The sequence below is a fragment of the Myiozetetes cayanensis genome, unplaced genomic scaffold (genome assembly GCF_022539395.1).
Source record: "Myiozetetes cayanensis isolate MyiCay16 unplaced genomic scaffold, myiCay2020 scf5-8, whole genome shotgun sequence".
NCBI classification, from domain to species: Eukaryota; Metazoa; Chordata; class Aves; order Passeriformes; family Tyrannidae; genus Myiozetetes; species Myiozetetes cayanensis.
Genome location: NW_026087742.1, coordinates 77,324,614 through 77,337,211, shown reverse-complemented (window position 1 = coordinate 77,337,211; position 12,598 = coordinate 77,324,614). Strand labels below are relative to the sequence as shown.

Sequence of the window (12,598 nt, the reverse complement as noted above, 5' to 3'; positions counted from 1 at the left end):
GTTAATTTGAATCAATTCAACAGATTAAAAATAAGGTTTAATGTATCTCTAAATAAAAGAAAAAATAAGAAAACCACTATACTAGTTCAACTTAGAGAAATACAATCTTTAACACAAAATAATTCCAAATATACTTGTCTAGATACTGAAGAATGAAGAGTTAGATTTGTTTCCAAAATTAAATTTGACAGGTCTGGCAACTTTCAACTGATAAACCTGCAAACAGTCATTAGGATAATCCACTGACTGCAAGACATTATCAATATAAATTTAAATTTATGAAAACCGAATAATTCTTAAAACCCTTTAACATATATTTCTGTACAAAATGTTAGTAATAAAGCTGCAGTATTCGTATAAGACTACAAGATTCTAAACAGTGTAGAAAACAGTTTCTGTTAAAAAAAAGAAATTTAAAACTGGAACTTACTGAAAATTTTCTGCTGCCGTATCTTCTTTCAAATATTCTAAAGTTGTAAATGAGCAGACTGCTGCAGAATGTGTCTTTCAAATCAAGACATATTGTTCTTCCACATACAAGTCTCCAAATCTGGAAGGTTAACGACCATCATGTTAAGCCTCTCTTCCTTCAAGGAAATTCTTTACAGAATTTGTGCTCAGAGTAAATGCAATACAGGTAACAGAAATGTGGTACATTTAAGGAGGGAAATAGAGAGAGTAGAATGCTGTGGAGAGTTCAAGAAGTCTCTTTAAAAATGAAATATTTTCAGGGCAGATGCCTAACTGTTACAACAAATGTACAATTGAAATTAACTCAAAGACAGTTTTATGTCTCTAGTTTACATTTACAAATAAAAATGGAAATCATAAACTTAGTGAATTTAGAATTACAAAAAAATTATTTTTGAAACAAACTCTAGATACAAACTAGTCCAAATGTAACTGGTCTAAGTAGGTCTAATCAGATCAGCTTCCTCTGGACCATGTCCAGTTGAGTCTTGAACACTTCTAAGGATGCAGTTTCTAGAGCCTCTCTGAAACTTGTGCCAGTTTTTGGCCACCCTCATGGTGGCCAAATCAAATCTTTACAATCTAGGCAGAATTTCCCATGTTCTATCTTGTGTCAACTACCTCTTGCACTCTGCAGACAAGCAGAACCTGGCTCCAGCTTCTCTACAGCTTCAGATCAGCTACTTGTAGACAGCAACAAGGGGTCTCCTCTCTGTCTTCTCTTGTTGAAGCTGGGCAGACCCAGTTCTCTTAGCTTTTCCTTCTATGTCACACACTCCACCTCCTCTGACTGACTCGGTAGGTCCACTCCAGTGTGTTCATATCTTTAAGGGAGGTGATTATCCTGCTCTGCTCTGCATTGGTGCAGCCTCACCTTGGTGCAGTTTGAGGCACCAAAATATAAGAAAGGTATTGAGCTGTTAGAGAGTATCCAAAGGAGGGCAATGAAGATAGTGAAGGGCCTTGAAGGGAAGTCATATGAGGAGCAGCTGAGGGCACTTGGTCTGTTCAGCCTGGAGAAGAGGAGACTGAGGGGAGACCTCATTGCAGTGACAACTTCCTTGTGAGGGGAAGAGGAGGGGCAGGCACTGATCTCTTCTCTGAGGTGACCAGTGACAGAACCCAAGGGAATGGCCTAAAGTTATGTCAGGGGAGGTTTAGGTTGGATATTAGAAGAAATTTCTTCACCCAGAGGGTGGTTGGGCACTGGAACAGGCTCCCCAGGGAAACGGTCACAGCACCAAGCCTGACAGAGTTCAGGAAGTGTTTGGACAATACTCTCAGGTACATGGTGTGACTCTTGGGGATGGTCCTGTGCAGGGCTGGGGGTTGGACTTGATGATTCTTGTGGGTCCCTTCCAACTTGGTATATTCTGTGATTCTTGTACAGATGAAGCCAGAACTGGGCACCTGTGAGACACATCTGGAACACTGTCAGCTACAGGAGTATGGTCTACCTACTTGCCACACTCTCACTCATAGTCCAGGAAATGGTTGGCCTTCTTGGCTGCAAGAGTGCACTTGTCTCCTCTTGTTCACCAGGATCCACAGGTCCTTCTCTGCAGAGCTAATTTCCAAGCACTTGCTCCTCCTAGCCTGCACTGTTGCAGTCTGGGGTTATTCCATCCCAGAAGCAGGATTTTCCAATTCATTAAATTCCTGTCATCCCATATCTTGGGCTTGCCAAGGTCTCTCTGAATAGGAACCCTACCTTTCAACATATTGACCATTCTCACCAATTTTGGATCATACAAACTTTAAGCACAAACTTGCTCAAAGTGCACTCCGTCCCATCATCTGAGTAACTAATGAATACATTGAATAGCATTGGTCCCAGCACTAATCTCCAAGGGGTCCTCCCCTTATTAATACCTCTCAAGCAGACATTGCACTCATGACTATAACTCCACTGAGAGTCCAGCCACTTTCCCACTCATCTTCCTTTCCAGTTATTCAGTACATACCTCCATTTGGCTTCCAGGACATAACAGGAAATTGGGTTAAAGGCCCTGCTAAAGTCAAGATATGCAAAATCCACTGACTCCCCCTTGTCTGCAGCATCACTTGCTTCATGGAAGAGCATAACCATTTGGTCAGGCATGCTTTCATAGAACGGTTGAGGATAGGAAAAGGACCTCTGGAGATCATCTAGTCTGACATTCTCATTCAAAGTTAAGTCAATTAGAGCAGAATGTTAACTGACCACATGTCCAGTCTGGTTTTGACTACCTCCAAGTACAGAGGCTACACAACTTCTCTGGGGAGAGTGTTCCTCTGTTCCATCAGTCTTACAGTAAAAAACCTTTTGCTTCAAATAGAATTTCTTGTATTTCAATTCATGCCCATTGCCTCTTGTCCTTTCACTGACCTTGGCTCTCTCTTCTTTGCTCCCTCACATCAGATATTTACACACACTGCTAAGATCTACCCTAAGCTTTCTCTTCTGCAGGCTAAACAATCCCAGCTCTGTCAGTCTCTGCTTACACACCAGACCAGACTGGTGCCCCTCTGTTGGACCCTGCAGGATGTCAAGGTCTGTCTTGTAGGATACAGCACAGGAGCCCAGCACAAGGGACAACACTTCAGATGTTGTCACTGAGGCTGAGTAGAGATGAATGGTCATTCCACCAGGCCTCCTTCTGAGGCTCTTCCTAATGCAGCCTAGGATGCCGTTAGGCTTTTTGGCCACAATGCTGCACTGCTGGCTCATGTCCAGCTTGAACCTGTTCCCCACCAGGACCCTCAGGGCCTTTTCTGTAAAGCTGTTTCCAGCTGGTCAGCCACCAGCTTGTACTGGTGCATGGTGTTACTGCTCCCCGGTGCAGGACTTTGCACTTGCCTTTGCTGAACTTCATGAGGTTCCTACTGACCCTTTTCTCCCCTCTAAATGCCTGCAGAACTAATGGCTCTATCAGCTGTTGAGAGCACACTGTGTCCTGCTGTCCAAGTTATGAATGAAGATACTGAGCAGTATTGGCCCCCAATTCACTTACTGCCCACTTCTCTCATCTTGTACTTCCTCAGTTTGTCTGAGAACGTTACAGGAGACAGTGTAAAAAGCTACACTAAGATCAAAATAAACAACCTCCACTTATCTTCCATCACCCACCAAGACATTCATCTGCCTCATCATAGAAGGCTATCTGGTCAGTCAAGGCATTCCACTTCATGAATCTGTGCTGGCTATCCCCAGTCATTTTACTGTTCTTTGTGTGTCTGAAAATTACTTCTAGGAGAACTTGTTTCATGACGTTCCCAGTGATACAGGAGATGCTGACTGGCCTCTACTTCTCAGATCTCCTTTCTTGTCTTTCCTGAAGATAGGAACTACATTTTCTTTCTTCCAGTCCTCGAGAACCTTCCTTGATAGCAATGATCTTTCAAAGATAATACAGAGTGGCCTCACAATGACATAAGCCAACTCCTGCAGAAGTTATGGGTGTGTACCTGTAATCATGAGGCTTCTTCCAGGTATCTGAAGAAAGCCTCATGCTACTTCTTCACAATTAGATAGCCTGCAGCAAATGCCACCACCAAAGTTGGCTGCACTGCTCTGCCCTCTAGTCCTGACCCATAAAATCTCAACTACTTCATGTCCCAAGATGAAGCTCTGTGCAGTTCTGCTGCTCTTTCCCATTAAACAGCAATTCACTTCATTGCCTGTCCTTCCCAACAAGCTTGTACCTTCCTGCTGAGGCATTCTTATCACGTGACCTAACCTATCACACTTCCATGACCCCTGTGAGATCGTAGCCCTGTAATGGCATATGACCTTTAATTCCCCTTATTTGTTCCTTATGTCACATGCATTCGTGTGCAGACACCTCAGAGAGGCACCTAGTCATGCTGACTTCCCAGAAAACACGAGAGTCTTCTCATAATGCTGTCCCGTAGGCACTTCCTCATTTATGTATTTATGAAGTAGGTCCTTTTCAGTCCTGGTTTGCTGACTACAAGATCCCTTCTGTTTGTATCATCCTGTCATCCATTCATATCAATCCTTTGCTGGGTAACCCAATCCACATCCCCTCCATTGACTGTGGGTGGTCATCTCCCTCCTATGTTGTTCCTGTCTTAGTGTTCTCCTCACCAGGCTGGCCTGCCTGTTACCAAAGATGCCTTTGTCCCACTTGGTCAGGTGGATCCCATTTCTTCCAAGTAGTCCTCAATCTTCAAGAGAGGACATTGGGCACAAAACCAAAAACCTTGTTGCCAACACCAGCTGTGCAACCAATCACAACCCTCAGAATCTGTCCACTTCAGCTTGGCTGCTCACAATCACCTTTGTGTCCTGTACATCTTTAAAAATTGCTTCTATAAAGACTTAATCCATGACCTTCCCAGGGACCAAGGTAAGGCTGAGGGACTGATGTTAAGTGGATCTTCCCTTCTGCCCTTCCCAAAGATGAGTGTGATGTTTGCCTTTCTCTTAAGACTTTTTCATCCCCCTCCCCAAACACTTGCTTGTAACATTTTTAAAAGGCAGACATCACTTATGTATTTGTTCTGCACAGCATTATCAAGACATTTGGAAAACATAAGTAGTGCTCTTGTTCTTGACAAGAAAGATTACAGAGTGCCATGGCACGGAGTACCAGTAGCTAGGTCTAATAATCTTTTAAAGCTTATAGGCTACAGCTGGCATTCTCAAAGACATTAATTTGACTACATACCTTTTTTTTGACGCAACTGTAAAATCTGCAGGGTAAGATAAACACAGAGGTATGTGCTGACCCTTCTCTGGTAAGCAGCACTTCACCACTTCCAAAAATTAAAATAAAACACTCCAAAACAAATCCCCACAGAACTTACCAGTTCTAAGTGCATTATTTCAATAACTGGAGCTGATATTACAGGATCCTTAATTAAGCTTAAAATAAAACCTTACAAGATACAATACCCAAAAGATAGAGTATCTTAGTTTGAAACAGGAATGAGTAAGAATGTCTAGTAAGGAATTAACCAATTCAGCAGAGTACTGAAGAGATGACAAACTCCAACACTTGGAATCTTCAAATTAGAAGCAGCCCTTCTATTCAACAAGCAAATTTAAGTTTTTCACAGCTAACTAAACCAGAACTTACAGAATGAAAGTTATAGCCTCTGTTGTTAAAATAAATCATATATAATCAGAAAGCCGAATCACAATAGCCCTCTTCAGTCTCAAAAACTAAGCACAATAAGATACTGACATTCATATCAGAATACTTGTATTATTAAAGGGATTAAATCACACTAAATTCACAGCAAGTGTCCAAATTACAGTGTCTGAAAGGAAAAAAAAACATGATCATTTCCCAGACAAGACAAAGAAGTGAAAAGTTATGTTGATTGTTTCACATCTGTTTTTTTTATGTTTTCCAAAAAGTGGCAAACTGGGGTGACATAAAATAAGGTAAGAACAAGCTGGTCTACAACAGTGAACAAAGGGAAAGAACCAGAGGAAGAACAACCGAGGAGTGGGGGGGGTGGAGGGGGAGAATGGCATAGAAGACCACATTTTGCAGTCTCTTTTCACACAAAATGAGCTGACTCTTACCTGAAAATCCTCTTTTATAGCTTGTAAATTATATGCAAAGAACTTCTGATAATGTTGGAAGAGCAGAGTCAATAGAATCGAGATGGCACTTAGGACTAGTAACAAACTCTTCGACAAAGGCGCTTTATCTTAAAGACAAAAGACCAAACACACAAAAAAAAGCCATTTTAGAGAAAAGTCTCTGACATGCAAAAAGTGGTATCTTTAAACAGTTTTCTGGAAAACATAATAATAGTGACACCACCTTGACATTTTAGCTCAATGACTTCCCAAGTTCTCAACAACTTGCAGATAGGAAGAAAATACTAACCAAAGGAAGTCTTTAGAGATATTAATGACAGTTATATGTTTGTTGACATTTTGTATCCAACACTGTCTCAAGAAATTAATTGTTCGGCTATAATTAAAACTAAGTTCTCTGCACCTACAGAGGTCATGCCCCTCCTTTGTTGCCCTCCTAAGGCTAAATCACACTTCAGGAAATAAAATAAACACTGTCTTTTTCCAGAAAAATATACATGCATATCTAGTTAAAACAAATACTTCTGTTTCCTTTGTATTAGGGATTAAGATTAGCTATTTTCTTAGAGGCTATGAAGCAGGAACCACCTGAATAAATGTCCTGAAAAAACTGACATTCTCTCCACTGCACTTGGATCCACCACTCAAGAAAACATATCTAAGTCAATTTACATGACATTCATCTTCCTTCCGTTCAGTCATTACAATTATTCACAAAGAAATTAATAGAATCCGTACGTTTGTGAAGTCAGAACTTCTTTCCCTCTATGAGTATGACTTTCAGAAAGGACATTCAGAAGCAAGCAGAGAACAGAGAAATCTGCAATGCACATTTAATGAACATTAAAAATTGCCAAGAGGAATATCCAGCAGGAGTACACCCAGAAATTCATCCTAATCTGTTGCTGCAGGTGATGCAATAAAATACAAACTCTTGCCCAACAATTAAAACCAGTAAAAAGACTCTGAAATATTACTTATTCTATGACTTTTCTCTTCTTCACACATGCAACCTGAATCACATTTACTTCCTTTCAAAACACCTCAGCTGTAGCACACAATCCTCTCATTTTCAGACAACTGTTTTTTCCCAGAGCATTATGAAATCTGTATCTCTGCTGTTGTTCTTCTTCCATAAAAAAAGGAACAATGACATTACTTTAAAAGTACTAATGGGAAGTAAGGAGCAGGAGTACAGGAAGAATAAAACTGCACGAAACAACGTAATACAGGAAACATTTAGTACCTGTCCAGATTAAACCGACTGCCATTAACATTTGCTGCACACCAGAACAGTGAACTGCTAGAAAAGGAAGATAGTAAAAGGCACTAAAGCCAAGATTTTAATTATGGCACAATCCCACTGCCACTGAAACTACAGTTCTTACTACATAATTTGGGTGTGATCCTCTTCCAAGTATTAGCTGATGACATCAAGAACAACTTTGATGGGCATTGTTAGCTGCTCTCAGCTCACACCACCTTGAAGTCTGCAGTCTCCTGTTGCTCACCATGTGAGGAAAACATCTATGTGTACCACAATGAAAACTTTTACTTAAAACTCTTATTTCAGTCCACAACCATACCTTTTGAGTTCATTATATAAAGACGCACTTTCCTTACTCCATTTAAGCAATTAAGGCCTTGAAGAACACTGGGGAGATAAAAGAAGCTGGAGCTGCCTCAAAGCTACTGTGCAGACAATGTGCACACATGTTCACGTGAAACCTCAGGCAATGCTCCTTTAGTTAACTTAGCTTGGCTAAATTAGCACTCCTTGATGTGAAAAGGTCAGTTTTATAATCAGGATACAAATTTTTGAAATTTGAAAGTGTAGCCTAAAACACAAGAACTGTACTACTACAACAGGAAACAGTTTTGAACCAAAGTTTGATAAGACTTGTTATTTTACTATCAAAATGCATCTGTGTTATTTCATAAATGTGAACACATTTTTATAAGGACTCCTTAATTCCATAATACTTTTCACATAAGGAACACATTACCACAAGAAATGTGACAACAATACCTCTAGATATCCCCACCGTGACTATATATTTCTATAGCTTTTATATTTAGATTTTACTGCAATTTGCATATCAGTAGATAATTTTTACATTACAGGTAATACACACTTGAAATGCTATGTCCTATCCAGTTAATTCCTAATTTGAATGCATTCAAAAATAACCAGCCTTATCTGTTTTCACTGAACGTGTGAACACACATTTTTATTAAGAGTTTCCTTTTAGCTTTCAGCTTAGACACTTTAAACCTTGGTATAGAGGAAAAGTACTTATTATTAGACATGTCATCAAGTGAAAAACCACGGAAGTAACTAGCCCATGAATGTGACAGTCACCCACAGGGAACATCACATGAGTAATGGAAACTTCTACTCTCAAGCATCTCATAATGTCATTGTGGCTGAGAAGTTTATTCTTGTCTGGTGAACTTTAAAAATACAATAATGCAACTTCCGAAATGCTTTTTCCAAGTGTTTGCACAATGTAGCAGTTTGCTTCACCCCTCAACAGCATATAGATCCTTATCAAGGACTGCTGTGGAATGTCTCAAGTAGTAAGACCAAAAGTGACTATCAATCCCAGATAATGCACAATCAGGAATTCTGACATTCAAGTCAAATTTCTTACCTAGAATGCAAAGGTCATTTAGAATTTAGAAAGCAAAATTCTAGCCCAATGGGCATGCAACCATGTGCAAGATGGGAACATGTACGACCAATCCACCAGGCACCAGTGTCTGCTGGCAGCACCTGTGCACATCTGCCCAAAGAGACAAACACAGTGCCTCAATACCACATGAGGCAAGTAGAATGAAAGAATAAAACCTCATTTTGACCCTGAAACTTAAAATATATCAAATACTATCTTCAAAAGTGTTAGAATAAATTTGCAACCCAGAAGTGGCGATTCTTTCAAACAGCAGGCAGTAATAACATTGGTACTGCAACACATCTAGGGAGCTTCCATCTAAGTGCAAAGAGAAATTTTGTAACAAGCAGCAGAACATGCCCATACTAAGATGAAGAGCAAGCAACTAGCTTTCACTGCAGATCTTTGCAGTGAAGTCTCCTCCCAAAACTGCCATCAAAATCTCGCAGGCAAGCGTCCCAACTTTCACGTTACCATTGTACAATGTGAAGCTGTTCGCAAATGTGACATAAATAAGAAAATCAACTCTTAAGTCTCCACATTCCACCCCTGCACTCATTGCAAAGCCCTCAAATCCTCTCCTTCCACAGCCCACTACTCTTCTGGCTGCGAGAACCACTTTTCAGAATATAGAGTTAAGGATACCTGTGTCTGTCTGTCGCAGAGGGGGAGGTTTATGGCACAACTGCTCATGTAGTTGCAGCTTCAGAAGCTGCCACTGCACTAAGAAAGTTGTAGTAGCAGCAACAGCTACAGTTTCTGAAATTATTTCCTGTTGCCTGCCTGTTCACTACTCACAGGTGAAGAGATGCAGCATATGGGCACAACAGGCAGCCAGAGCAATCCACTGTTTCAGAAGAGCTTTTGAGGGAACAACTTCACCTCCTGGGCTGCTATTTCAGGACTGAGAATAAAGTGTTGACTTGGGAGAGGACCTCACTGCTGACACCAGCTAATGAGCAGTGGCTGCAGAAGCTCAAATTAGCTCAGGACAATGTCTGTGTAGATCCCTACTGAGCTTACACCACAGCTGCAGATGAAATATGCTTTGTAACAACTCTTTTTCCACTATCATCTTCCCAAACCCAGCTGCTATAAGGCAGATACATCATTTCATACAGACAATTAAGTGCTGGGGGCTACTATAATGGCACAAAATGCACAAAAAACCCATTTTTTTTTAATGCTGATACACAAGATAAGCAAGTCTTTTAAACCGTAACTGATGCACATCTGAATGGACAATACTTCCCAAAGGCACTGACAGAATCTGCATTTTGGGTGGTTGTTTTTCCTGCATTAAACAATCATGCAGATATTAATCTACTGTATTCCAAGATGTGCCCAAGAACCTGCAGCAGGTTCACCAACCAACAGTGACGTTTCATCACTGCAGGAAGAGTCTTTCATCAAATGCTTATAAACTTAATGCAGGAGCTGAGATGCATAACATTAGTTCAAGAAAGTCAATAAAGAAACCAACTGCAATCATACTTTAAACCTATTTTTAAAAGGCACAGATAAGACTGTAATCAAACCAGTTACCTATACCTTTACTATTTAGAAAACTTGTGGGTTTAACTTAGGCTACAAACTATAAAAAAATGAGGAGATACAAAAAGGAAAAAAAAAGGTCAAAAAGCAAAACCTTTGTTTCTAAAAGCAACACTTGAAATAGAAACTGAATCAGGTTGAATTGTACAAAAATGCTCCCCTCATTGAGGTTCCATCCAACCAAAGAGCATATTACCATACTACTTTTAGTATACACTGTCAGAAATATCAGGTGTGGCTACACCACAAGACCATGTGGACATCCCCACACTAGCTTGAAACGAGTTAGCTCTGCTGCAGCAGAATAGCCACATTTTTGTGGCAGTTCAGTGCATGGCTGAATGACCTGATGTGGCTATGCTGCTCCTAGGACTCAGGCTAACCAGGCTGCACTGTAGTATGCTGATGTAGCAGCTAATTCCATTTCCCATACAGTACCATAGTGTGTAATATAGTTATGCACAGAAGACTGATATATTCAATACATGGTCATATTTCCTTCAGTCATACTAAAAAGCATTTTAAATTTACAAGCTTTTTTATTTTTATTTTTCCAACACCTCTGCACAAAACAGTTCAGTCTTGCCAGTTATGCAAGCAGAGGAGCACAGAGCTCCCCTCTTGCCTTGGGGTTTTTAACAAATTGCTAGTACTGCACTACAAGGTTCACAGAGACATAAAAGCCTAAGTTGCATTAGTAGAAATTCTTGTACACAAGTTCAAAGGAGTCCACTCCCTCCTACTATATGAAGTAGCTTGTGTGTAGTAGGCAAAGTAGTAAAATATTCTGCAGAGGTAACAAGTGGCTATGCTTTAAAACGTGGGCTCAAATTTTACCTTAATAAAGGCTAACCTGAACAGGCTTTCCTACTACACTCTCGTGCAGTATGTACATAGCATGAAGAATACTGGGAAGGGATTACAATGTCAGCAGAAAGGTTTGGGGTTGCTCTAACTAGTGTAAGTTATTGGTAAAGCCTTCCTATTTATCATACTTTGCTACTGGGATGCAGCATTTTGGCAAACTAAGCAGCACTACAGTACATCAAACAGCCAGCCCAGTGTCACTCTTCACACACTTACACTTAGCCTTTGCAGAACCACTCAAGTGTTTCAGCAGCATTCCTAATGGGACCGAACTGACAGACTGCAACACAAGAAACTGGTCTGGGTCTGGCACTAGCTCTCAAGCCCCTCCTTACAGCCAGGCGCTGGTAACACGTTTCCTGAACACACTGCATTGTTGTTTGACAAGTCAACTCAACTGGGTTAGTGTTTTGCTAAGTCATTTGGGTCTGCCTCTGCTGTGTCTCCTGCTAGTGACCAGAGGAACTGGCTTTTTTTTCCCAGGCCATACTGGCTCCTCCAATATTTCAGTTAACAGAAACAGTTTCCCATAGCCAGGGCAAACCGTCTTTGTCCTTTTAAATGGTGGGGTTCTTTGTTTCCTGGCTTCCCTCTCTCATAGTTGGAACACATACCAGCTATATTTACTTCTACATTTATATCTCCTCATCCAAAATGGTGCATGTCCTGCACTGAGTAGGTGTGTTGTCACCTCACAACACAGTTATCACCTGTCTGTCTGCAATTTGCCATATCATTCCTACCAAAGGATCTATTTGTCTGGACTAGCTCACGTGCAGTTGGGGTTGGACAGTTTGTTTGTTGAAGTGGTTTGCTTTTATGTATGTTTCTCATAAAATTATTTTTCCAGAACTTCTGTGACTATGCATGCAATTCCACACTAGTACTGAACAGGAGATGTAGGACACAGGATTTATACCAGGAAACTCTTACACTAGGATAAGAAATACTAGATAAACACTTTATGTAAGAACTCACTTTATCTGCAGTGCCCAAAGTCAAGGTCAAGGACTTCACAGCACAGGCCAGGCTATTCAATCATTATTTACAAGAAAGTCTAACTTCAGTAGAAGTGGACAAACTTACGAAGAAGCTGAATTACTCACAAGGAACTGACAAGTTTTGCATTTCCCTGGTTGAAGACAGTGTCATTCACCTCACTGAACCATGGAGCCAGGATGTGGAATGAACTTTTCTGTGTAGACATGTGTAACAGGGTAGAATCCATGGGCATCCATAGTACAGACGTTCTAACAAGTTAGCTTCAGATAAGTAACACAGAAACAATTTGTACTTGCTAATAACTATGAAAAATATTGTTTATTCAACACAGGGTCTATCCATGGCTAAATCTAGATGTTATTTTTTTAAGAGTGTTTTATCAACTGATTGTACGTAATGCAACCTTATCCTGAATAAAGAACAGTAACAATCAGAACAGCTACAGTAGCTAAGTGGACTTTGAAGAAGC

At 40.5% G+C, this 12,598-nt stretch overlaps 1 protein-coding gene across 1 annotated transcript in view; it reads right to left on the bottom strand.

Annotated features, from left to right (window-relative positions):
- Positions 1–12,598, bottom strand: part of UBAC2 (UBA domain containing 2) — a 91,087-nt gene that overhangs the window by 73,986 nt on the left and 4,503 nt on the right. Inside the window, exons 2-3 of the mRNA XM_050332706.1 lie at positions 6,011–6,138; positions 431–550 (exon numbers count right to left, since the gene is read on the bottom strand). Coding sequence (XP_050188663.1) covers positions 431–550; positions 6,011–6,138 — 248 coding nt within the window. The remainder of the gene's footprint in view (positions 1–430; positions 551–6,010; positions 6,139–12,598) is intronic.